General features: G+C 51.1%; 1 protein-coding gene across 1 annotated transcript in view; it reads left to right on the top strand.

Annotated features, from left to right (window-relative positions):
- SMG6 (SMG6 nonsense mediated mRNA decay factor) overlaps positions 1-26,125 on the top strand; it is a 115,864-nt gene that overhangs the window by 15,845 nt on the left and 73,894 nt on the right. The window contains exons 9-10 of the mRNA XM_054394137.1: positions 10,937-10,998; positions 14,819-14,964. Coding sequence (XP_054250112.1) covers positions 10,937-10,998; positions 14,819-14,964 — 208 coding nt within the window. The remainder of the gene's footprint in view (positions 1-10,936; positions 10,999-14,818; positions 14,965-26,125) is intronic.

Genomic DNA, 26,125 nt, shown 5'->3' with positions numbered 1-26,125 from the left:
GACCCAACTTTGCTTCTGCAGGCACGCCGCAGAGGCACCCCTGTTTGCTGAGCACAGCTCCCTTCACTCAGCTCTTTTCTCACCTTGTAACTCTTTTTCCCTCACACATGATTAGAAGTAAGTGACAGACAGAAGTGGAAATGATTCATTGCTGCACTGTGGTGGTTGTACTTCCATATAGTTCTACTCTGGAAGCTGATGGAGCCCTGGAGCAGGCTGCCCAGAGAGGTTGTGGAGTCTCCTTCTGTGGAGAGATTCCAGTGCCTGGACATTGTGATCCTGGGCAACCTGCTCTGTGTGACCCTGCTTTAGCAAGGGGGTTGGTGCAGACGATCTCCAGAGGTCCTCTGCAACTCCCACCATGCTGGAATTCTGTGATAGATGCATGGATAAGAGGCTGCTTGGGGAATTTGTTGTTTCTGGAATGTCTGCCTCCGAGTCTGCTGCCAGGTTGGTGGGAGCATTTCATGGCTGGGTGTTTTTGCTCAGGACAGCGGAAGATTGATCTTTTCCATGCAAGCTCTTCCAAGTAATTCCTGCTGGATGAAGTACAGGGCTCCCTCATGTGCTACCTCTCTGGTGTCAGGTGGGAAAAATGCTCAGAATGGTCCATTTTTAGGAGCCTCTGATTGGAAAATAAGTCCAGGCAGCTGAGGCTGTGCCCCCGGGTTTAATGGGCAGCTTGGAAGCTCAGACATGCCTCTTTCCCCCACTGCTGAGACTCAACTGCCCAGAAGGGTAAGGCTGCAGGCTGCAGAGATACCCTGGAAGTCTGTTGCTGCCTCTCACACTTTCAGGGCTTTTTTTTTTACCCAACACTTTGTGCCTGTGCAGAGAGTGGAGGGAATGGAAACCATTAAGACAAATGAGCTGTCTGCTGAAGCCATTTCTGACACTGCCAAACATCTGAGCTGCACCAGAGTGGTGGCTCAGCTGTGTCCCCAGAGGGAGGGGACATGCTGAGGGAGTGTCCCCTTGGTTTTCCTCAGGTCACAAGCTGGCAGTGGGATACACACCAGGTCTTACAGGCAAGGCCTTGGGTTAGGCTGCCATCAGTGCCTTGTCACAGCTTGTGTGAGGTCTGGAAGCTTGTCTCCTCCACATTTAGGTGCTCTCTGGTGTTTGATGTGAGCAGTCCCCTCTATTCTGCTGTCTTCTGGTCTGCCCTGGCTGTCAGGGGAAGGCAGTGCTTGCCCTCCAGCCTGCTGCTTGTTGCTGTTTGATCCACAGCTCTGTGGTGCTGTGAGCCTCTGCTGAACCGTCTGGGGTGGGAATGTGAGGCACTAGCAATCAGCTAGCGGCTGCCCTCCCATATCTCTGTCCTTTATCCACTCACCCATGTGAAACGGCAGCAAGAGATGTTGCATCCTTAATTTTTATGTCTAAAGGAGGACTTGAGAGGGCACAAAATCTTTGACTTCCCTCTGTCCTGCCCAGGCAGCCTCCTTTCCTCACCCCTTACAAGCTTGCAGGAAGCTGTTGGGTTTGGTTACTCATTCGTGGAGGTCAGGACTCGGTCTGGGTTTTTTTTTTTTCCCCTTTGTGTTTAGGAAACAGTTTACAAACTGTTTTGAGCATGGGGAAGCTGGTGGCATGTGAAAGAGGCTTCTCAGCCTCTGTACTGCTGGACACACATCAATTCTCTGCCCTGCCTCCTTTTCTGTGATCTTGTTCTTGGTTGGCAGTGGGAGGATTTCTGAGTGCTTTCCCCAGCCTGCAACCCCTGCATCTCCTAATACGACCTTGGTCACCAAACCACCCCAGGGCTTTATTTTTACTCTAGCCGTTTTGCCTCACGTGGTAAGGTTGGTTTCTTTCCCCTTGCAGTGAGAAGACCTCTCTGTGGAGGAAGTAAAAGAGTGCCAGGCTGCAGTTGAAACTGGTTAAACACTAAAACCACACTCTTAGCCTCTCTGGGTTTGAGACGTGACATTTAGCCATGCAGCTTAGCACTGGCTCATTTGGTCTGCCAGTTGTGCACCCTCCCTGCTTGAACTTTTTTTTTATATAATCTCTGTTTTTTATTTTAAAATGCTGGTAAAAACCTTTTTGGCTGCAGTTCCTGCAGTAGAAAGCCAACCAGAAACACTGCTGCACCTTGCTGAGAGAGGTGACCTTCCCTGGATGCTCAGTGCTGCTCCACTGAGGCCCCTGGATCTCAGCAGAGCTCACAGCCTCTGCACATGTGTTGTGTAGAACCCACATGTCACTTCCCAGTGCTGCTTGACCTTTTGTCACTACTCAGAAAGTGAAGCCTAAGCTATGGGTAAAAGTTTCCAGAAGTCGGTGTTGATTTATTTAATTCCTTTTTGTTTCTTTTTTTTTTTTTTCCTTTTCCTTGTAGCCCATGTTGGTGATTTTATTTAACTGTGAAGAACAAGGCAGGGCCTAATGTTACTTGAATGGGAGAGACCCCAACGTGTTCTCCTTCCAGTGACAGGCATCTGGTACTAATGTGTATAGAAGTATCGTGTTGGATCAGAGGTGGGAGCACTACAAGCCCATCAATGAGTTATGCCTGTGTGAGGGGCTCTGCTATATCCCAGTGCTCAGAGAGGTTGTGGTGAGGGGAACGAGACTTCAAGTTCCAACAAGCTTCTCATGCTCTAAACCCAAGTACAATCATCCAGAAACCGACTTTCCCTGTCAGTCACTCTTTCCTCATTTCCTTTCCTGCTGGTGCTGATCAGTCAGGGATTTGTGTGTAACCAAACCCCCTCCTGCTGCTGCACATTAGCCCTTTCTCGTGGCAGTGGATTTGATGATCCAGGCACTGCAGAGCCATGTTTTGGAGGGAGAGTTTGCACTTTAATGCCAGGACTGATAATACTGGTAAAGGAAGTAAAATCACAGAATGCCAGGTTGGAAGGGGCCCCAAGGATCATCTGGTCCAACCTTTAAAACGCCTAATAGTCGGGTTGGGAAATTTCCCAGAGCAGGGTTTAGGTAACACAGTGATTTCTCTTGAGCTCTTTTTGTTGTTAGTCTAACCTTGATCTTTGTCTGAAGTTGGCCCAGGTCAACTTTTTCTGCTGTCTGTTGTACACTTTTAGGGATGGGCACCTCGTATTCCACAGCCAAACCTCTTAATTCTGCCATGGGGAATGTTTATTTCTCTTCAGTGTTGAATGAGCCATTTCCAGATGGGCTTTGTATCCACTGTGGAGGTGGGTATTAGGAAAGAAACTTCCTTCCGGAGGATCAGGGAGTGGAACCTGCTGGAATCTGTGTCATTTCCTCTGTCCTTGGCTCTACTCTTCCTCCCCAGCAGATTTCGTTGCTCCATAATGGAAAGTGGAGAGGAAATGTCTTCGTGCCCTGTATTATGCTGCCCAGGTAGAAGTGAAGGCTCCAGAAGTACTCCAGGAATGCAGCAGGGTGGACATCAACCTCTGGGCTGTGGGAGCCTGGGGCACAGCCTGGCTGTGAGCAGCTCCTCTGTCCCTGCTGGTGAGCGTGGCTGGGAGGGTGTGAAGATTGCATGTGACAATGCTGTCACCCTTCCGGAAGGCTCTGTCTCTGCTCAGCCTGTTGTCCAAATTTCTTCTCTTCTGTAACTCCATCCTAAGCCTTTCAGGGCTGGATCTCCTCAGACTTCAGCTTCCCTAATTTTTCACATTATCTCCCTCCTTTGTGCTTTAACTCTACCAATTTGGAGCAGTGAAGAAGGCCAAAGATACCCTGAGCTACATTAGCAGGAGATCTCCTATGAGCAGAACTCAGCAGGCATTTCTCAGCATCAATTTTCTCAGGGCTAGATCTCTTCAGTCTTCACCCTCCCTAATTTCTCATGTTATCTCCCTCCTTTGTGCTCTGACTCTACAAATAACCTGGAGGCCAGTAGAGAAGGCCTACAACACCCTGAGCTCCATTAGCAGGAGATCTCTTACGACCAGAACTCAGCAGACATTTCTCAATGTCAGTTTTCTATTGTAGGAAGGGGATGCTGCTTGCTCCTGGCAAACAGCAAGTGTCTGAGTATGAGCTGCTTTTTGCTGGTCAGGGCAGCCTCAGTGCTCAGCACATGGCCTCTCCCTTACCTGCTGGCCACAGAACAGCTCTGCCTGGGCCATCTCGCTTTCAGTGCTTAACCAGATGCAGCCTTGAAGAGCTGAGTTTGTATCCTAAATGACCTGCAGCACCAGAGCCAATTGGTGAAAAGTTTTGTGTTGAAAGTTAACTTGATATCTCAGCTGAGGACTCTCTGGCATGTTTGCATAGATTCATAGAGTTTGTGGCCAGCAGGGACCATTAGATCATGTAGTCTGATCTCCTGTATATCACAGGTCCTTAAATTTCACTCTGCTACTCCTGTACGAAGCCAAATAACTTGTGTTTGGCTAAAGTAAAACTTCCAGAAAGACATCCAGGGCTTGAGAATCCACCCTTTTCCTGGGGAGTTTGTTCCAGTGATAATTGCACTGGTTCTGAAACACTCAGACCTTATTTCCACAGCGAATATTTGCCGTCTGTTCTTGTGCTTTGCTCTTCTGTGAGCGTAAAGAGCCCTTAAGTACCACCCAGGCGCTTTGCACCCTGCAATCAAATTGCTTCCCAGTCTTTTTTTTTTTTTTTTTGATATACTAACCAGATTGAGCTGTTTAAGTTCTTTTTTTTTTTTTTTTTTTTTCACTGCAAGACATCATTTCTAGCCTTTGAATCACTTTTATGGCTGCTTTTTGGACTCTGGCCAATTTTTTTTTCAGCATCCTTTTAAAAATCAGGGCACTAGAACTGGATGCAGCGTTTCAGTGTCAGCCTGGCCACTGCCTGCTCTCTGCTTGTACCTCTAAGGGGACACAGTAACCCTTTTTACCACACATTGCATTGGGAACTTGGCTGCTGTAATCCTTGGAGCTTTTCTGGGGAGGCTGCCTTGGACCTGGTCTCCTGGAGACTTTGTCTGACATGATTCCACATGCACAACATGACACGATGCTGGAAACCCCCAGATTCTATAAGTGATTATAATAATCTTGTGTGGCTTTGCTGCAGCCATCATAACTTACTGTCACAGGCAGTTTGACATCAGAACTTGCTTTCTGTTGATTAAAAATGTTGCCAGTGAGTCTCTACCAACCTCTTGCCATCCAGTTCAATGAGAGGCTCTGAAGGCTGCTGCTTTTTGAGAGGCTACTTAACCAGTTTTTCATCAGTTTGATAGTTTATGTTGGGGGTTATTTTTCAAGGCTGTTCCTTATTACTAATTTGTAGAAACCAAATTTAGATACAAGTTTGGTTGAAAAGGAAATAACACCCATGTAAATATTCTGTCCAACCTGTTGTCCTTAAATTGAGAGTAAATTCGTTATTAAATAATGTTACGTTTATTTAGAGCTCAGATGTTGGTTTCCAAGGCAGTGAAGTTACCTCTGTTTGAGGTTTTGGGGATTTTTTGATGTTCCTAAAGTACACAATTTTCTTGCTGATGTTTCTCATCTCACCTGCTCCCTGCAGTGATGAAGGGGAAAAATCAAAAACTCTTTAGTTTTGCTGGGAGGCTTCCTAAATGCTTCCTTCATCTTTTGTTGGATTGCTGACTTGCAAATCTTAGAGCCAGAAGATGTTGCCTGGAGCTGTAGCTGCTGCAGTCCAAAAGATCAGGAAGTTGCAGGAGTGTCTCAGGGTCTCTTTACCTGGCCTGAAGGCCACAATAAATACATCAGGGTTCCCCCTTTCTCCTGTGTTTATAGCAAATTGGATTTCACATCTGTGCAGCTTCTGATGGGAAGTGTCAGGATTCTCACTGGAATTGCTCCTAGTGCTACAGGAATTAATCCGTTCCAGGGCAGGACTCTGTGACTGCTAACCAGGACATGTGGCAAGGAGCAGCCAAAGCAAGCTGTGTGTCCATTTGTGGTTGCAGGTGGTATATGAAGAGGAATGATGATGGTAATTAGCCCAGCTGGAATTTGCCCACAGCTCTGTGGGTACCCTGTAAATACTGCAAAAAATGCCAGACAATCTTAATAGCCCTTTTGTCTCCTCTCCTTTCTGTAGGTAGCCATTTGCACAAAACACTTTACACCAGCACTTTGTGGCCATTGCACCTGTAAGCAGTAAAAACCTGCTCCTGGTATCCTGCCAGCAAGCCCACTGCAGCATCTTGGGCTTTTCAGGAGGCTCAGTATCAGTGCTTGGTGTTATTTCAGAGAGATACTGCTGGGGAAAACACCAGCCACAGCTGTGCCTTGCAGCTTTGGAATGGGTTAGGATAAAGTCTTGGACTCATAATTTGTAAGGTCATCTCTAGGTGAAACAGGGGACTCAGTGCTGCTGGTGGTGGTGAGGACTGGGTGGTGTGAAGCTCTGAAGGAACTGTCTGTGGAGGGGAGGGATGATCTTAATAGTCAACATGGTTTATCTGGCCTTTGGTTTTAAGATGAGGGAGAGTAGGTTTGGACTGGATCTTAGGAAGAAGTTCGTCAGTACAAGGGTGGTGAGACTCTGGAATAGGTTGCCCAGCCAGGGAGGCTGTGGATGCCTCCTCACTGGGGGTGTTCAAGGCCAGGCCTTGAGCAGCTGAGTCTAGTTGGGAGGTGTCCCTGCCCATGGTGGAAAGGTTGGAGTAGATGATCCCTAAGGTCCCTTCCAACCTAAGCCGTTCTGTGAATGAGCTTGGAGTGAAACTATGGCATGGTTTGGGTGCCTGGATGTTATTTCATACAGTTCTCAGCAAGGAAGCTGTGCCTGGAACAGCCTGACTGCCCAAGAAACCCTGAAAATATTTGGGATGAGCATGGTACGTGTTTTGGAGCAGAGCTGTGTGGGTCTGTGGTCTGTATCCCAACCCCTTGTCACTGAGGAGACCCCTAGACTCAGGAGAACATCCTGCTGTGCTCCAGTTCCTTCCACCCCGGTGGAGACAGCGCATTTGTTACAGGCAGTTTTGCATCTGGTCTCTTGATTAATGGACTTGTCTTTTGCAGCCTATTTTGACTCTAACACCGCTTTCTGCTCCACAGATGCTTTGCTGATGTTGAAGAAAGTTTGCCTCACTTGATAAAGTCCAGATCCTGAAATTTACTTCCAAACCTGAAGTAACAATTTTTAACTTGAAATGCTTTTTTCCCCAGGAGTCACTGCTCCAGAATCTTTCCCTTATTTGGTGCCTCCTTCACAGCTGGGGCTGATGCTCAGGTGCCAAAGCTCTGTGCACTCCTTGCCATGAGCCAAATGGGTCCACTCTGGGTCCCAGCGCAGCAGCTCTGCGTTCCAGCCCGGATCCTGGCACTCCTTTTCCTCCTGTGTTTCTGGGCCGGGGTGGGAGACTCCGTTTTCAACTCTTTTTGATCAGTTCACGGTCCCTTGAGGTTGAGTCTTTCTTCTTTCCTGGCTCAAGACATGACAAACTTTTCCTGAAGCTGTCTGACCGCCTCTGTTCTGTAGCTGTCAGGACGTACTCCTCGTGGCCTCTGGGTGATCTGAGCTGGCTGTTCCAGGGCCGTTGCTATCTCTGCACTTAGCCACTCCACCAGAAGTTGTTAGTCACTGTTGATTTCTTCCATGGTAACAAATCCAGTTTAGTTGGCAGTGCGGTGTGTGAATGCTCCCCAAGCAGCAGTGGGCTGCTTCCTCTGGTGAGGTTGCCTCTTCCCAGGTGGATTTAGTCTGTCTGCACATGCTGACTCATGACAGCAGAAACAGCTGTTTTCAGCTTCAGGCACTACTGTGTGCAGGGACCCCTTCTTCATCATGACAGCTGGTTTGTTTTTAGAACTAATGCCTTCACTATATGCTCATAACTTCCATATCTGTGATGCCCACAAAAGGACCAAAATCAATTTTTTGACCTAGTTGCATTGTTGCATAAAACTGACTTGGTGGGCTCTTTTCAAGCAACCACCTGGGACCAGCCAGGTTTGCTTCTGCATCCCAAAGCTGCCTGCAAAGAGCAGGTTGGTGTGCAAGGAGCCCTGCCTGCCCCTGGCATGCTGCTGTTGGTACAAGCACTGTTTTCAGGAAACCTTTGGACTGCACAGCGAGTGAGATGATGGCAAGGAGTTGCTGGAGGTCTCAGCACATGCTAGGAAGGCTTTGGGGAAGTGTTCCTCTCCACCCTGCAGGTAATGGTGGAAGTTGCTGTTTCCCTCTCGCTATGAGAAGCAGTGTTTCATGGGAGGAGCAGGGAGGGCTCCCAGACTGAGGGACAGGTGAATCACTAAAGCCAGAGTCATTCAGAGAAAAGCCCAGTCAAAGCAGCACATGGCCTTAGCATGAACTCAGAGATGAAAGGTCCAAAGTTAAGTGATGAGCTCATCAAAACCTTAAGGCTGTGAGAGAAAAAGTAATGAAAGAAGTGTGAGCGTTGCCTGCTTGAGATGCCACAGTGCTGGGGCACACAGGTTTCTGCCTGGGCTTGCTAGGTTCGTGCTTAGGTTGCCAAGAGGTATGAAACTTGCCTCTTTCCTAGAGGCAGGTAACCTGCTTCCTTTTCAAAAAGTTACAAATCTGTGTATTTATGCAGATTATCTACATCCCAGTTCAGCACTGGTTCCTGAGTGAGGAGAGTGACTGATTAGTCCTTGAATTGCCAGTGAAAATGCAGAGGATGAAATTTGCTCAAAGAAGATGAGGGTGAAGCAGAGGTCCTGGGGAGCCCTCCCGGTGCCAGACGTGTCTGTGGGAACACTCTGGGTGCGGGTGACACTTTCCATTCAGGGTGGGGAGTTTTGCTACTCCCCCACTGCCAGTAAAGTGATGCAGCGATTGCAGGGTTGAGTGCTCCTGAGGCTGTGGGTGAATGGGCTTTGGGGAAAAACTTCTGCTCCAATTTCTTCTTCTCCCCCACACGCAGCCTACCACTCAGCATAGTGGCAGTCTTGCCAGTGGTGATGGGTCAGGCTGTGAGCTGCTGTTCTTTTCCATCAGAGCGCACAGTGTGGACCCTTTCCTCCAGTGCTTGAGGGCAGCAGCAGCAGGATGTGAATTTGCTGTGGGGCAGAGCACTGCCCATTGCTCCACCAAGGCTCATCCACCTAAGCTTGAGGCTCAGACTTGTTAGACTGTGTCTCTGACAGGGTGTGTGATTGCAGCTAGAGGCACAGAGCTGGGCACAAACCAGCTTTCTACCCCCACAAGCTTGAAAGACCTCCTGAAAAAAAAAAAAAGTATGCGTTAAAGATTTCAAGCTCTGAGATACTTTGGTGTATCCTGAGGAGGGGATGGTGGAGAAGCAGCCACATCTGAACTTTGCTGGCAGAGCAAGTAAGGACTTTGCTGTGCTGTCCCAGTATTCCCCAGTCTCTTCTGGGTTTCATCTGCAGAGTTAATAAAATGGTGGCAAATAAAGTTGAGTTGCAGTGGAAAGGGCTCTTTAGGGCAGCAGTAAAAAAGCAAGTAAGCAGGAACCCCTTGCTGCGGGGGCCACTTTAATTGGTCTGGCCTGTTTTATGAGACAGGTTTTATGTTTAAACTCGCACATGGCCCAGGAGCGACTCTGCAGCAGGGCATCCTTCTCCTGCATGGGTCCTCTGGGAATGCAGCCTGGGTTAATTACACCTCACCCAGCAGCTGGCATAAGTCATGGCGTGAGCCAGGGGGGTCGGTGAGTGAGGGTGGGAGGGGCTGCCAGAGCTGGGACTGTCTGTGGTAACCACCCCCTGCCGCCAGGCCTGGCACAGAGCTCGGTGCTGCCAGGAGACACTGGCCAGTGCCTGTCTTGCTTCTTGTCATGAGTGCCTAGATCTTGGCCAGGCATTGCCACAGCCCTGCCTGGAAATCTCATCCTCAATCTGTGCCTCTGACCTGCCCTGTAGATGGAAGTGGTCTTGCTGACTTGTAGAGAGGGGTTCAAGATACAGAAGTGTAATGTGCCTGGGAGGAGAGCAGTGGTGCTCTGGGTCTCTCCCTGCGGCACTCCCGGCCTGGCTTTTCTCACCAGGCTGAGGCTCTGCAGGCATGTGGGGGTGAGAGGAAAGCCTCTTGCTATGGAAAAGGTAAGAGCGAGGCCAGGCTTCTCCTGCTGTGACACAGCCACCTCCAGGCCCAGGCAGAGTGACAACTTCCCCACCCACATCTGCCTTCAAAGCCCTTTAGATAAAGACTGGGAAAGCCCAAAGCTGTGCTGAGCTAGGAGAGTTGGCTTAGAGCAGTTGTGAATAATTATTCAAGTTGGATTTTGGTGTTACTGGACTTAAGCATGGCAGGAAGCTGCCTTTATGCCATGTGCTGCAGCCAGCTCCCCATACATCCCCTTAGCTCCGTGTTGTTCTGGTAGTTCAGTAGCAGCACTGCTACTGCAGGCTTTCCACAGTGTTTCTGATACATCTGAGCACCATCTCCCTCTCTGTAATCACCTAACGCTGGAGATAACTGGAGGGGTGCAGCGTCACCCCAGGGCCCCTCACTTCTGAAAGGGCTTCCTGGCAGGGCACAAACAAGCTTTAGTGGCTTTGCTGCTGAACTAGCTCTGTTGGCTTCTTTGCAGAAAATTCCTGGTGACGACATCTCATTCCCCTCTCCACTTCAACTAGATCCTGAAGAAGTTGCTTCTGTTGGTTGCTTGGGGTTTGTTTTTTTTTTATTCATTGGTGGGAAACACTACTGAGGAAGACTGCTTTTAGGGGGACTGCTTTTGCATAACCCCCCTAGGCTGTGCTGTGCTTCGGGTTTACAGGGTGCAGAGGAGGAAACCTTCGAGAAGACCTCCAGGGTGCGTGTCCCAGCAGGCAGCCCTGTGCAGGACCCGGCAGAGGGTGCTGTGTCTCCATCGCCTCTCCCAGCTCCAGCTGTTTGGCACTTGCCTCTGTACATGATGTTTGTAAGAGTTTGGGCATGTCCATTTGGTTCCCATCTCCAGTGCCACCCCCAGCATCCAGGCCAGGTTCTCTGTCACTGGGGACATTCTTATTTCACAGGAAATAGGAGAGAGTTTAATTGTTTTCTCTTCTCTCTTTTTTTTTTTTTTCCTTTTTTTTTTTTTTTTCCCATGCAGCTGAACAAAAGGTTCATCCTCAGTTTTCTCCATGCCCATGGGAAGCTGTTTACCAGGATTGGGTAAGTGTGCAGGATGTTTATTTTATTTTCCTACATTACAAGTCTTTTTGGAATTTAATATTGTTAGCAACTAAGCTGTGTTTGGAGCTGAGGGCACAGGGTGTGAATTCTTGCAGGCCTAGCCTCCTGGTTCTTATTCTCCTTACCCACCCTCTGATCCACACTGGTTATTTGGACATTTTCTTTTCCCACCTCAAGGCCTGGTCCTGCCTGTGCACTGGGACCCTCTGGCAGAGGCTGAGCTCTCAGATGGCTGATACACATAGCAGGGACTAGAGGCTGTTTCCTCTCTACTCCCTTCCTCTTTGATTTCTAGATTTACCTTCTCTCTTCCATTCCCCCCTGCTCTTAGCCAGCAGAGAGATAGCTCTGGGGCTGGGGGGGTTCTTGGTGCCTGCTGCCTTTGAGGAGCACAAAGCCATCAAGACAGAACCATGTGGTGGTTGAAAGCCACTGTCCAGAGCATGTTGAGACAAGCCTTGCCCTTCATCTCCTTGCTGCCGTTTTACTGAAAGCTCCTAGCTGGGATCTGCCCCAGCTGTGGGAACTGGTTTATGCAAAGTGCCCTTGGCAATGTCTGTCAGAAACTGGTTTCAAGTAATTCAACAGCTGTCCTTGAAGTAAAGCAAGCCTGGTTCAGGTCTGGGCTGAGATCCCAGCCTGGGGGACATCCTTTTGACACAGAGTGCAGACCTCAGCCTCACAGTCCATGGTCTTCCCATGGAACTGTCCCTGCTCCAGGTGGGACTGGCCCTTTGTGTCAGGTGATGGGGTGGCTGTTGTCAAGACCTTCTGTAGGTCTAGACAGTCTCTGGCAACAGTGGTCTCTGCTTGAGCCTGCCAGTGCCTCATAAGCAGATGTAGTCTCATGACTGTTGGCTCCTTCAGTCTCTTATGGAACTGTTGGCTCCAAGTTGCAGGGCTGAGACACCTCTTCCAGGCCACTTAGGTAAATGTAGTGTGGATGAAAAGTGCCCCTGCTGTGGATTTTTTTTGACTTGGGTGTAGAGTTCCCTGTCTCTGGGCCTGTCCCCATTCCCTCCTGGAGCAGGGAAGCAGAGCAGTGCAGGGCACAGTACTAATCTTGCCATGCAGCCTGAAACCTCAGTGCTTGCTGTGTCCAGTGTGCTTTGAGGTGACCAGTCAGGGCACATGCCTGACTTTGGACCCTCCCTAAAGCATGGGAAGTAGGAGCTGTGCTGGCCAATTTGTTGGAGATCCAAGTGTCTGAAGGCAAGAGGAAGAGCCATCTACTCGCTGCCAGTGCTGTTGATCCCTCCCCAAGTCACAAGGCACTGATTGTCTGCTTGTGGGCAGCAGGCTGGCCTGCAGCGAGGAGCAGAACTGGATGTCCTCCTGCCCACAGGAAAAGAGGAGGAAAGCTGCAGGAGCCCCTGGAAGGTTTGGTAACTGCAGATGGAGGGCAGAGCATCCGGGGAGCTGCTGGTCCTCAGTTCTGTGGGGCCGTGCTCGCGGCCGAGCTCCAGTTGAACGCGCGCCAGGGGAGGGATTAATGGGGATGTTGCAGACATTGCCTGCACATTTGGCTCCTGAGACTGCTGTGAAATTAAGATGCAGCGTTTGAGGCAGTTGCTTCCCAGGACAGTCATTTAGAAAACCCAAGTATGTTTAATGGTGGTGTATCCCCTGAAGTACTTAGAAGGGAACTAGAAAGTAATACCATGACACAGGAAGAGAAAATCATCCAGCCCTGCTAAACAGCTTCCGTGCTTAAAATAGGTAAAAGGTGAGGAATAGCTGAGTCCCCTTTGGGCAGGATCTTCAGTGATTTATCTGTAAAAAGTATGGAAAAGATGATGTTGCCATAATTGGACTATTTTTTTTTTTTTTTTTTTTTGCTCCTAAAACCACAGGTAAGCAATTTATTAAAAGCTTCCGCTCTGCTCCTGACCTGCTGGTTCTGAGCTCAGTGGGGTTACTGTGCGCTGTTCCAGATGTGCTGCAGCATCAAAGCACAGCTGGCGGGCCTGAGGAAGCCCTCACTCCTCCTTCTTGTTATTCCATGGCAATTGTCTTCATCTCCTCACCAACAACTCATCCTGCAAAGGGCTCCTCCGTCCCCAGTGTCCTGTCTGCCCTAGGAGGATGTTGCTGGATACGCTGGATGTGGTCCGAGATTCTTCAGAATTAGGAGGTCTTTAGAAGCAATCAGTTTGCTCTGATTCCCTGGCTGTGCCCCAAATCCAGGGAAGTTGCCTCTTCCAGGGGGAGCAGTGCTTTCATACCGATGGAACTGCTCCGTTCTGCACAGCTACAAAATACAAGGAGCCTGTTTGTTACAGCCCATGTTGGTGGGAAGGTAGCAAAGACTTTGAACTGCTCCAGCAAACAGTGCCCAGGGAGAGGGTAACCCTGCTGCTAGGCAGAAGGGCTTGTTGAAAGGCATCTGTGAAACATGGTTACAAAGAAAGCCATTTCTGTCTTTAAAAATAGAGCCTCTTACTGCCCTGACAGGCTGTTGGGGAAGCCCATCAGAATTGCCCATGTGGGTTACCAGAAGCAGCTGCTAATCCAGCCTGTAGTGTGCTGGTATCACTAGATCTGAATCTCTCTGGGGAAGATAGAGGAAATTGCTATGGAGGCCCCTGAAGTTGCCTGCCCCAGCTCCAGATGCCTCACCCACTGCAGAGTTTGGCTCCCTTGCACCCATGTGGGCACATTTAGTACAGTGTCACTGACAACTGGAGTGCACACTTGCTGTGAGACAGAAAAATCATTCTCACTGTCTCTAGCTGTGGCATTTCCTAGGGCAGGAGCAAGAGCTAACACAGCAAGCTCCGCAGAAAAGGCAGTAGGAGAGGAGAACCGATCCCTCTAATAGTTTATAAGGTTTTTTGGCATCTTCTTCATGGCATACCAGGTGGGGACTGTCTTTGGGAGGGCTGTTGGGGGCAACCATGTCTCAGTCACTTTGGTGAACTGACTCTGTGTTCTTTGCAGAAAGTTCAGGTTTTGACCTTGGTTCAGTTTTTGACCTCAGTTTAGTGGAGAGCTTGCTGAGGATCCAACAGCTCTGATAAGTAAGCCCAGCTAATTCCCTCAGCAATGCCAGATGAGGAGTAGGATGAAGGTGTCAGCTTTCCGTGGGCGCTTGTGAGCGGTGTTGAAAGCAAAGCCCATCCCTGGCTGTGGCACTGCAGCCGCTGGCTGCTGTGTCCTGATGAGCGACAGCAGTGCTCTGTGCTGCAGGGACCAGCTCCAGCTTTGACGTTTCCAGCAGCTAGATGAGGCCAGTTGTTAGTCTGCAAGTCCCTGTCCTGTGGGGCTCCAAGTGATGAAGTTTCAGGGCTCAGGGAGTGTATAGCCTGGGGGGACAGGGCTGGATGCCATGGGATCTGATCCTGCAGTGAAGAGCTCAGGGACAGGCAGAGCTCTGGAGGAAGCGAGCTTTGGCCAGCGTTCAGCACACTGGAATTGCCACATCCGCAATGTGGCACCAGTGTGTGCAGTTTGCTGTAGCCTGGGTTTCTTGGGAGTCCCATGGGCTGCTCCTGGTCCAAGTGAGCTGCTGGCCTCTTGGCAACCCTCCCAGATTGGTAGAAGTCAGTAGAAAAAAATGGTTGGTCAGAAATGACTCATAAAGGCCGTGTTTTCCTGCCAAAAGAATGCTGCCTGTCGGTCACAGAGCAATTCCTCACTGCCCTGAGGAGGGCTTCATCCGTCTCTGTCACAGCCTGCACCTTCATTCCCCACAGCTCCTGGATGGGAAACAGCGCCCTAAGGGGTCCCCCTTCCCCAGGAGATGTGACTCTGAGCGGGCTGTGCTGACCGACTCTACAGACTCTCTCTCTGTCTGCAGGATGGAGACTTTCCCTGCGGTGGCTGAGGAGGTCCTGAGGGAGTTCCAGGTGCTGCTGCAGCACAGCCCCCCTCCCATCGGAAGCGCTCGCATGCTCCAGCTGGTGGCAATCAACATGTTTGCAGTGTACAACTCCCAGCCCAAAGGTACCACGTACGGCTACAGGGGAACCGGGCTGGGCATCAGCCAGTCTTTGGTGCTCACGTGGAGAAGGGTTGGAGGGGACTCACCAGCTGAAGACAGATGGGGAAGTGGAGCAGTGGTTGGATGCCTGGGGGTGCTGACGTGGGTAGGGTCAGAAAGGGGACCTTGACTGGAGCTGGCTGAGGTTTGTGAGGAGGCATTGCGTCTCCCTGGAGCCTTGAGTCATCAAGCACAGGAGGAGTGCACTGCTGTAGGGTTCTGCCTTCCCAGCATGGAGCCTGGGCCCTGCTCAGTGTCTGTGCTGGCACCAGAAGGGCTGGGAGGATCTCAGAGGTCTTGGTTGTTGGGAGAGTGGTGTTGCCTGGGGCTGCTTGTGTCTGTGGAGGTGGCTGGGTGACGTGATGCGTCTCTCTGATAGGCCAGGCTGGAGGCTATGCCCCATATTAAGGCACTTAGAGAACAAAGCAGATGTAGAATTTCTCCTCCATCCACATAGGAGGCTGTATGTGGTCTTTGCCACTGCTGAGCTTAATGTATTGGGCAGCAGAGATGCCACCAAACCAGCCTCTTGCACTGAGTCTGAAATGGTGCTTCCAGGGAACGTTTTCCCCCATGGCTCCCTGACACGCACACAGAGCCGTAGGTACCCAGGTCTGCCAGACCCACGAGGTTGGGAGCAGGGATGGGGCTGTGCTACCAGGGTGGGAGGAAGCAGCATTCTGCATGCTGATGACTTGGGATTTTGATCTCCAAGATGGATGCCTGCAGCTGATGGATTTTGATCAAAGCCACCATGTGGGTGTATCAGGCTGAGCCTTAAGGAGCTGCTGCTGGAAGATTCCTCCCTCGTGAGCTGGTTGGCCACTTGTCAAACTGGTGGTTAGTGGCTGAGGTCAGCTGATGGAGTGAACCAGCATCACCCAGAGGGCTGGGAAGTGGCTCCTGTGTGCCATACCTGCTGCCTGGCACCCCCCTCTCCTGGGGAAGGCCCTGGGGGAGCTGTCAGTCCTGCTGGCGAGGCAGCTTTGCCCTCCCCTCCTGCCTGCTAGATGCCAGCCACCAGAAGTGTTCTTTGAGCTGCAAACTGCTTTATGGCTGTCAGCAATAGGTGTACCGATGGCAGTGTCTGCGCTGCAGATGGGAGCGGGTGGTAAAGAGAGGAAGAAATTAGTCTGGGCCGTACTGGGAGCCCCTGTGGCAGAGCTGGAAGTGATCCCAGCTCTTGGACCACTGGACTCTGCTCTTCCATCCGTAGCTGAGCTGTGAATTTGAGTGAGTGACAGAAAGAGAGCACTTTTTATCTCATGTGAAAAATAAGTATTCTCAGAGTTTTCTGCCAGCTGCCTCCAGCCTGTGGATGTCTGGAGAAGGCAAACCCCTTCCTGCTGGGGACTGCAGAGCAGGTGGCTGTGTTCATGAAATGCTTGCAGGTTGGATGGCACTGCGGCTGCCATCTGATGCCTGGTGCCCTTCAGGGATTCCCCTGAGGGCTGCTTGCGCCAATGACCCCAAAATATTGCTGAGAATGCTGTTGGCAACGCAAATCCTGTTGTCAGCTGAAATGCCCTGATGGTCTCCAAGCACTCGTGTGCCAAGGGCTGGCACAGCCCAGGTTGGGCTTGGTGCTGACAGTGTGAATTGAGCAGAGCTGGGTGCAGAGGGGGAACAAAACAAAAAAGCGATCAAAACCAAAGTACTCGGAGTTTCAAAGGCAAGCAAGAAAGTTTGCTGAATTTTATTACTAAGTGCCCAGCACAGATGTTGGCTCCTTCCCCGGCATGTGGGCTGCTGTGGGCAGGGGCCTGGCCGGAGCCCGTGGCAGAAGCGGCTGTCGGGAAGGTGCGGGTGTCAGTTTCCCAGCACATGAGTCACCTCCCGGGGCTGCAGTACCATGGGCAGCTCGGCGGCGGGTTGGAAGGGGCCAATCCGCCCCTGCGAGCGTGTGGGAGCCTCGGTCCCACCCTGCCTGCTGCCCCCGGCTGCCAGCAGGCAGCGTTCCTGGGCAGCCGGGCTGGCCGTGCTCAGAGCTTGGCTGCTTCAACTCTCTAGAGCTTGATCGAACTTTGCAGTTGGCCTGAACGACCTGCAGAGATCTCCTCCTACTGAAATCCTTCTGCAGTCTGAGATTGGAGCGTGTCAGTGTCCTTCCCATTGCATGGGGCCTGTCTGACCTTCAATTGTGAGCTCTCAGTAGCAGGAGGAGATCTCTGGATTTGGAGCTGGGGAGGGAGGTCTCTTGGAAAGCCTCTCTCTTCTCTGCTGTCTGGGGTTCTCTCCAGGGATAGCTGCTCCCTCCCCTGCCATGTATTTCCATGTCTCTGGAGCCCCAGCTACTTCTGAGAACTTGCAAACTTGCTTGCTTGCCCCATGTCTGGGGTCTAACCAATCCCTCATGATGGGATTCAGTGGTGCTAACAGTTGTGGGGTGGGACTGGCAAAACAGTCTTGGTGTGGGGAACTTGTACAAGATTTTGTGCCCATGGACACAAACAGGTTCAGGTGTTGAGAAAAAGGAAATCAGAACAATCAGATGCTTTGATAAGCACCTTCCCTCCTTCCTTCCTCTTCTTCAGGCCTACACCAAGCATCTGTCCTGGCCCATCTCAGTCTCAGATTCTCTGATTTTCGCTGTAGATTTTGCTCAGTCTGTCCCAGTTCCTTCATTGAGGCAACAGGCAGCAGGGGAGGTTGGGAACTCAGGAGTAACAGTTTGTATCTGATACTCTTTGCTTTTTACTCCTCTTCTTTTGCTGTGCTGTGGGTCAGCTGTGGTCCCTCAGGGATGTCCTTGCCCCAGTGTGTTCCCTGTATGGCAGTTGTGGTGTGTCCCCCTGCACATCTCTGGCTCCTAGCAGCTGCCATTCTTGTGTAAATCAATCTGTGTGAGGTCACCACGTGCTCTTCTGACAGGCTGACTTTTTGGGGTGCACTGGGGTGTATAAACTGGTTTCAAAGCCAGTCAGCTGTGAGCAGCCCATTGTGTTTCACAGCTTCCTCTCACACAAGGTCACTGCTGTGGCCCTTGGCTACCTGGACCTTGCAGCATGTGCAGGGCTTAGGTGAGTGTGGGCAGAGTGCCGAGGGTCTGTGTCTGGCATGGGCAGCTGAGTTGTGCTTGTCCCCAGGGCCAGCACCAGGCGCCGGAGCTGGTCTCAGCTGCATGTGCAGCCAGGCAGCAGTGGGAAGACCCTGGGAGATGGATTGGGTCTGTTGTTTTCTCTGACAGAGGAAGCCAAAGAATTCCCACATGAAGTGCTTCCCCTGCTGTTCAGCATCAAGCAGTGTTTTCCTCTGAGCGAGCCGCTCTGCCCGTTGTCCAGGGAGGCTGCAAGGGTTCCTCTGACCTCCTGGTTGCCTCCTGTCAGGAGCGTTAAAGGTGTGAAAAAGCTTCTTGTAGACCTCAGACCGGTGGGGCAAAGGAGAACTCATCCAGGGGAGGGAGGTAGAGAGAGGCAGGCACTCTACATGGCAAAGATGTGCAGTTGCTGGAGCTTTCCATCCCAGGAGGTATGTGACCGTTTTTTGGGCCATCCTGGGCTCTAGCCAAAGTGGGACCTTTGTGGGGGTGGCCCATTTAACAGTTTGGTAGCCATCTGCACAAGCAACTTACAGAGAAGCTTGGATCCCTTTATCCTGACCACAAACACTCCAAGAATTTTAATTTTTTTTTAATTCTGTAATTTGGGGAAATAAAACTCTGGTTTCTGAACAGACTAATTGAAGCCGTGCTTGCGGCAGGGGCATCTTGGTGAGGGGAGAGAGAGAGAGAAACCCCCTCCCAGCCCATCTGTGCCCAATTTACTCCGATCTGGCCTCTCTGAGGCTTTTTTTTCCCCCCCCTCTTTCTCTCTCTCTCTCTTTAATAATTTGTTTTATAATTCCTGGAATCAAACCCATCTCAGACACACTGTTTTATTTTACTGTATTATTGGATTATACTTCCTATAAATCACTGGATGTTATTCATAGGCCACCACCAGAATAACTTCCCCTCTCTCTCTCCCCCCACCCCCCAAATGGCCCCGCATTCCAAACAAGCATGTACCAAAGAGGGGGTGCAGCAGCACGGGGCACCCTAGAGACACTTCCCGGAAATCCCAGCAAATTTGCCTGGCTGCGGGTGTGAAGCATCAGGCTGCAGCACCTGGATGCCTTCTGGCACTCTCGGGCCGGTTGCCTTGTGCTGTGTGGAGGTTGTTAGGAGGTCGGGCTTAGGTGGAAGCATGGAAGGGAGGGGGCTGCCATATGTACATCCTCAGCACATGTAGGGAGTGAAGTTTGCATCCCTCAGGGCCGAGCAGAGTCAGGGCACAGAGAAGTTCTGGCCGAGAGCGCAGCTTGAGCTGAGGGTTGGGAAGCAGCTTGTGTTCCATCCAGAGGAAAGCTATGGCAGGGCAGGGTGACCAGCCTGAAGGACATCTGCTCTGCCAAGGCAGAAGGATGAGGAGGGAGACCTGCTACTGCTTGAGCAGCAGTCCCACTGCCAGTACCTGTGTGGGATGTGAGGAAGGTTCAAGGGGGCAGCCAGTGTGGCAAAGTCAGGCTGGGCTTTGGTTCACAGCCCTCCTAGGTCTGTTTGCCTTGGGTTTTCTGTGTGAGATAGGGTTGGCTGAGGAACCTTGAAGGCTCCTGCAGAAAAGAAGGATTCATGTCCCACTCCCTGCAGCAAATTCAGAACATTGTCTATCCTCTTTGCACCACAACACTGATGGCCTGAAAGCAACGTAGAGTAGGTCAGTACTGTACAGGCCACTGGTTGTAGAGATCCTCTTGCCTGGCTCACAAAGAACTGCTCTTAAAGTGTCTGCTGACTACAGCCTTTGCAGAGCTTTGCTAGCATGCATGGTCATGCTTGCTCCTTGAAGACCTACACCAATTTCTGGGATGTTTATCTTGACCAAGTCTTGATAGGTGCAGCAAAGGATCCATAGGTTAGTACAAGTCAACCGCAATGTCTAAGCAGGTACAGGGCTTCCCCTTTTGCATGTGTGTTCAGCAACCCAGCCTAGGTGGAGAGGACCCCCTGCAATCAGACAGGGCTTCTGTAACCAGCAGCTTGCTCTGCTGCTGTCTTGCCACTGTGCACAGCCCTGTGCTGGATGGAGCAGGCTTTACTTTGCTGACCACAGCTGCTTTGGCTTACAAGCTCAAGTGTAAACCCTTAAAATATCCCCAGAGGCATGGCAGATTCTGGTGGTACCTGCAGAACCTCAGCTCTGACCATCTCCATGGTTCTTGTTTGGTTTCTGATGCTCGGACCCAGCTTTGCTGAAAGAGCTAACTGCAGCATCAGTGCAAGCAGGTACCTCTCTTCTGTTGCAACCACATCTCAATGGCCACTCATGAAGTTCTAACCACATCTTGCTCACTGGAGCAGACAAAAGGTGTTGGGAGTTTAACACAAGGGAGTTGAATGCCCTTGAGTTTAAAAATAAAGCAGTGCTGTGGATGGCTGCCTTGGTTTGGTGGAGCTTTAAAATCAGACACAAAGCAAAGCTTAATAAACCTCAGGCTGTAGATAACAGAAGCAGCAATTTGATGTTCCCCTGTCTGGCCAGCAGAACGGAGTCGTTTTCTCCTAATTCCCCTCTTTGTGTGGTAAATATGTGCTTCACCAGAGCCCAGCTGGCACCTTTGAGCAAGCAGCTCTGTGGGCCAAGACAGCTTTGGGCACAAGAACTGGGAAGCTGATGGAGATGTCGCATTGCAGGACTGTGTCCTGAGGGGGCTGAGCATCTGCAGTCCTGTGCGCTGTTGAGAGCAGAGCTGAGGTTCCACCTGCCTGGGGGACTCTTATTTTGCAGTGCAAACACAGCCCACTTGGTGGGAGAAGGATGGAGTTGAGCTGTTCATGGGGTGGCTTTCTCTGGGGTGCTGAGGCTTTGGTCATCATACAGCAAGTGTGCACTGAAGTGGCTGTGCTGAGATCACCAGCGTGCACCTGGCAGTTGCTGCCTGTTGTTTCCTGTGGGGCAGGGTAGTGCTATCTTCAGTGAGGTGCTGCTAAGATGTAATGCTTCCCCAGGCCTAGATCTGGAGGAACTGGGCATTAAGTTTATCCTTCCTCTCCATGTTGCTGCTGTTACTCACTTTGGGTTTGATTTGTAGTTGGAAGAGGACTGGCTGATCCTGGTGTCCATCTTTCCTTGCACAGAAGTTCTGGACTGAGCAGTTGCTGAGATGTCAGTGGCTGGACAAAGGCCTTGTATACTGGACCCATTATCAAATGGTGTCTGCTGCTCACTGTGTCCAGGCACAGCCCAGACCGTGGCCTTGTGAGCAGGATGAAAGGTTGAAATGTTGTGTGGGGGTGATACCTGCATTGCTCACCTTGGGAGCTGTGTGGACTTCCTGTGCTGAGCCTCCTGCAGGACATGCACATGTCCGGAGGTGGCAGCTGACCCTCCAGAGTTTCTCCTCTGAGCAGCTGGGAGTGCTGGAGGTTGGCACAGTTGCTGGGAACTGTCGGCGCCTTTCCTTTCAGGGAAGGAAGCTGTCTCGGACTTGAGACACATCAGCAAAGTTCAGGTGAAATACTTTTGGCCCAAACGCATCTTCAGAGCCTTGCTCTTGGGCTCTTGAGGCTGGTGGCAGCAATGTTTAGGCCAAAGTCTTCCTTTGCTTATTCCCCTCTGTTTCCTGTTTAAAAGGCAGATTGTCACATATTTGGGGATTTATTTACCGTAATTGGAGTTACTTTCCTGGCTGCTGGCTTCTGCCCTCTGATGCAAGACTCCCCAGCGAAACGTGTGTCCAGAAAGCCATGTGACTTTTTTTTCCCCTTGCCACAAGTGCCAGCAGGAGATGCAATAATCAACACGCTGCAGGGAATTTCCACTTGCAGTTCAGGTTTCTGAAATCTAGATGTTGGCTTTGGAGGCAAAAGATTGAGCAGGGCTTTGTGGCAGGGAAAGGAAAGGTTTCCAGCAAAACTGAGTGCTTGCTGGTGTGTCAGACACTCCAGCCCTGCCCTCCAACAACAGTGTGGCAAAAGTCCCCATCGAGTAGTGCTGGATGAGCTCACTGGGGGCTGCTGCCTGGTCTGCTTGTCACATGAGCACATCCTTATGTCTGCCCTTGAAACGGTTCCACCAAGTGCAGGGTGATACTGAGATCTCATTTCAGGGCAACAAATAGAGGGGAAATGATTTGTAATCACGAAGTTTGGGTTTGCTTTAAAGCCAAGCTTCATCAGCCTGAGCAGCAAGTCAAGACAGAACCAGTGACAGGCAGGGTCAGATTGGAAGGGCTTTCATGCTGTGGTGCCACCAGGGCATGGGCCAGCTCTGTGAACACTGGAACAAACCCACAATTTCAATGAAGAAGCAGCATCAGTGGATAAAATGGAAGGCAGGAAATGGAGCACTGGCACTCAGTGTCCATCCATCCTGCTGTAAAATAAGAAAGGAGGTACCTGAGGCAACTGTCCTGAGGCTCTGCTTTACCCTGCTTTGCTGGTGGAGAAAGAAGAGTGCCAGGGAGCTGGAGTGGGGTCACACCAGGTGCAGCAGCTTTGGTGAAGTTTTAGATGTTTGCAGCATGACAGGAAATCCTCTTGCTTTTAAAGAGATGTTTTTGACTCTTTAATGTGCATTGTGCCTTTGATTTCCTTGTGCTTCTAAGCAGTACCAACTCAATTACTGTATTTCTGTGTAATTCTCTGAGAGAAGATTGTATAATTAGGCTAATTACGGTGCTTTGTGAAGTTGTAAAACTCTTGATTGAGCTTGTGGGGCTGTTTTATAGCCTGCCAGGTGTAGGCAGGGAGGGCTGCCTGCCTTGTGCCCGTGCCCTGCGCAGGTTTGGGTGCAGCCTGCCAGCACTGTGAGGGTAGCTTCTTTCTCAGGGGCTGCCATTTGGGCGTGTCCCTTGCCAGCTCCATCCTGCCTCCATCTGCTTGCAGGCTGTAGTCCCTCAGTAAACCGAGTGCCTCATGTTGGGAGGGCTTCAACTGGAAGCAGGTACTGAGGGCTCATTGGAGTCAGGCTCAGGAATGGCAGCACAGCCAAGTCTGTATTTCTACTCTGAAACGTATCTGCAGCTCAGGGGTGGCCCCATGCAGGTTAATGTATGGAGACCTTTCATTTTCTTGATTAGGGTCTGCACGGGGCTGTGTGTGCTCATGCAACAGGTCCTTGGCAGCATGGTGCTGGCTCTACCTGTGCTAATTGATGGTCAGGAGGAAGGTGAGGACTTGCTGACCTTTAGGAGTCAGCCTTGCTAATGTGGTGGTCTGTCCACCTTACAGCCAGTATAGACTGGGTCAGTTTAACAATGGGCAGGTGGAAGTGGTGAGGGTATGTGGCCCTTCTCAAATCAAAGGGTCATTTGTAGCATTGATTGATGTGGTTTGTGATGGCTTTGGTTAATGTGATCATACTGCTGGCTTGTGGGTGACATGGAAAGGGCACTAGTGATTTGTCTGTCCCTAAGGTTTCAACAGGTTTCCAACATGTGCTCTCAAGCCCCCTGGCCTGTGGGATGGGATGAGAGGCAGAGAAAAGCATGTCACCATGGGATGAGAGGGAATTGCCCTGTAGGGACAACTTTGGCTTCATTTCCCCTTCTCCCATTCCTCCTGGGAATGTGTGGTCATAAAATCATAGAATGGTTTGGGTTGGAAGTCAAAGTCTAGTCCAAACACCCTGCAGTGAGCAAAGACATCTTTAAGCAGGTCATGTTGCTTAGGGCTCCATCCAACCCGACCTGGAATGTTTCCAGGGATGGGGCATCAACCACCCCTCTGGGCAGCCTGCATCACTGTTTCACCACCCTCAGCATAAAAATGTTTTTCCTTGAATCTAGTCTAAATCTCCCTCTTTCAGTTGAAAATCATCACCCCTTGTTCTGCCAGAACAGCACTTGATATAAAGACTGTCCCCATCTTTCTCATAGCCCCCCTTTAAGTACTGCAAAGCTGCAATAATGTTTCTCTGGAGCCTTCTCCAGGCTGAACAACCCCAAGAGGTCCCCTGACCCTCCCTCTGTGAACTCCTGGTGCTTCTCTGCCGGACCCAGGAGCAGAGCAGGGGAGTCTTGCGTAAGTGGGTAATGGCACAAAGAAGGAGGCGCCGGCTGCCAAAGGCGGGTTGGGAACAGCATAAACCCTTCAGAGCAGGGCCCGAGGAGCCAAGACCTCATGCCTGGTGCTGGGAGTGGGGCTGGTCCCACCCAGGGGGCCCCAGGCGGGCGCGGGGCTGTGGCGAGGAGCGGCAAAACGCCTGCCACATGGTCCCGTGTGCCTTTAAAAGCAGGCGAAGCGGAAGTGATGCTCCCAGGCCCATCTGCGCGGGGAGCGGGAGACGCGCCCCAGCTGGTGCGAGGCCCTGGCAGCCCTGGGAGCTGCCGTCTGGTGGGGTTTACTGCTGTCTACGTTGAAACATGGCTTGGGAAGAGGGGGGTCAGTGGCACAGTGCCAGTCCCGGTTCGCCTGGCCTTCTCGTTCCTCTCTTCTCCTCCTCCTCCCTGCTCCCTCCAATGCTTTAAAGTCACATTTCCAGGCCAGACATAGAATTAATCTCTGGGCACTTCACATTGCTGGCAGCGCAAAGCAGGATGTGGGATCTTTTTTTCTCTCTCTCTGCGTCTTGGCTGACTTTTTTACCTCTCGAAGAATTTGGAAGGGCCGTGAGATTCCCCCCACCCCCCCTTGCCTCAGTGCCGTGCAGTTTTTCAGCACGCTGATCACCCTGCTGTGGCTTCACCCTAATAGATTTCATATGCTGACACAGTTGACATCAGTACCAAACTATTTTACATGTGATCTGGTGTATTTCCTGAGGAAATCTGCAAGATATTTATTAAGAACTAATAAAATAAACCTCTCCGTGAGCTTTTAGGTAGTTTTCAATTTTTCATGTCTCTCTCGTTTCCTCTTATCAATGAGTTTCTATTTTCTCCCTCCTCTCTGACCATTGCAAAAAGGAAACAAAAATAAATGTTTTAAACCCGTTCCTGAATGGACACTGGGAATATTTCTGTAGTGATGTATTAGCAAAGTCATATTTTTAGTGCTGTATTGTCAAGACTAAAAATATCCCACTGCAGTGCATCCTTTTTATAGGGCTTTGTGTGTGTGTGTGTGTGTGTGTGTGTGTGTGCTGAACGTTGTACAAGTTTGCACCAGTGTATAAGGGTCTGGCTTCGTACTACTGCAGCACTGCCTCCCCATCGCAGCTTGACTCTATTAGGCCTTGAAAATTAAAGTAATCCTGGTTGAGAAAGGAAAAATATATATATATGTGTGTGTGTGTATGAAAATTAATCAATCTCGCTGAGCTGCATTTCCCCAGCTCAGCCTGGGTACCTGCGTGGCAGCTCTGCTTTGAAAGGCTCCAGGCCCATGTGTGCCAGCAGTAGGCTGTGGGCTGGTGGTTTTGCCGTTCCACGGAGGGTGTTCCCCGCTGCCGGGAGCAGCGAGAGCAGCAGCTCCGCTTTCCCTGCTGCTGCGCAGAGCGGTGGTGTTGGGAGTGAGTTTTCCAGCTGGGAGGGCCTGGCTGCAGGCTCCAGTCACCCAGTGGGTTCCTGCTTTCATGCTTGTGGAGCCCTCTGGGGCCAGGCTGTGCTGGCATGTGTGTAGCTGGGAGCAGGCTGGATGCCTCACAGTTTCAGGGCAATATTCTACCTTTCTGCTGTTTGTCTCCTCCAATTAACCATGAAACGGAGAGAACCAAAGATGGGCCCTGGGCTAAGAAGCTGCCTCCCCTCCATCCTCTGAGGTGACCCCCAGTCCGATGGTCAGTACCCATGATGGGGAGGCAGCCGTGTCTCTGCCATGCGTGATCAATGCAGCCATTTCCCACTACCATTCGCTTGCTGGTTTAGCATCCGCGGAGATAGTCAGCGAAGCACTGCAGCCATCATTCTGGCCCTGAGGGCCAGCTTTGCGTCACAGGTAGCGGCGGCCGTGCCTGACAGGGGGCCTGACGGCCAGCCCCGCAGTGCCGTGCGCAGGGCTTGCGGAGTTTTATGGACTGCTGTGTCTCACGCTCCAGCCAGGCGCAAACGTTCCCCGTCCGCCCGCCCCTCCAGCGGCTGCTCTCCTCTGAGTCACTCGCTGCTGTACTCGCGGGTGCCTTTGCTTTGCTGTCTGCTGCCGTCTGGAGAGCCGCAGCCTCTCGGCTTCCTGTAGAGCAGTTCAGTGAAAGCAGTAATTAGGGCCTG

Source organism: Indicator indicator, chromosome 30 (genome assembly GCF_027791375.1).
Source record: "Indicator indicator isolate 239-I01 chromosome 30, UM_Iind_1.1, whole genome shotgun sequence".
Taxonomy (NCBI): domain Eukaryota; kingdom Metazoa; phylum Chordata; class Aves; order Piciformes; family Indicatoridae; genus Indicator; species Indicator indicator.
Note: the sequence above shows the minus strand (reverse complement) of the source record. Positions and strands in the feature narration are given on the sequence as shown.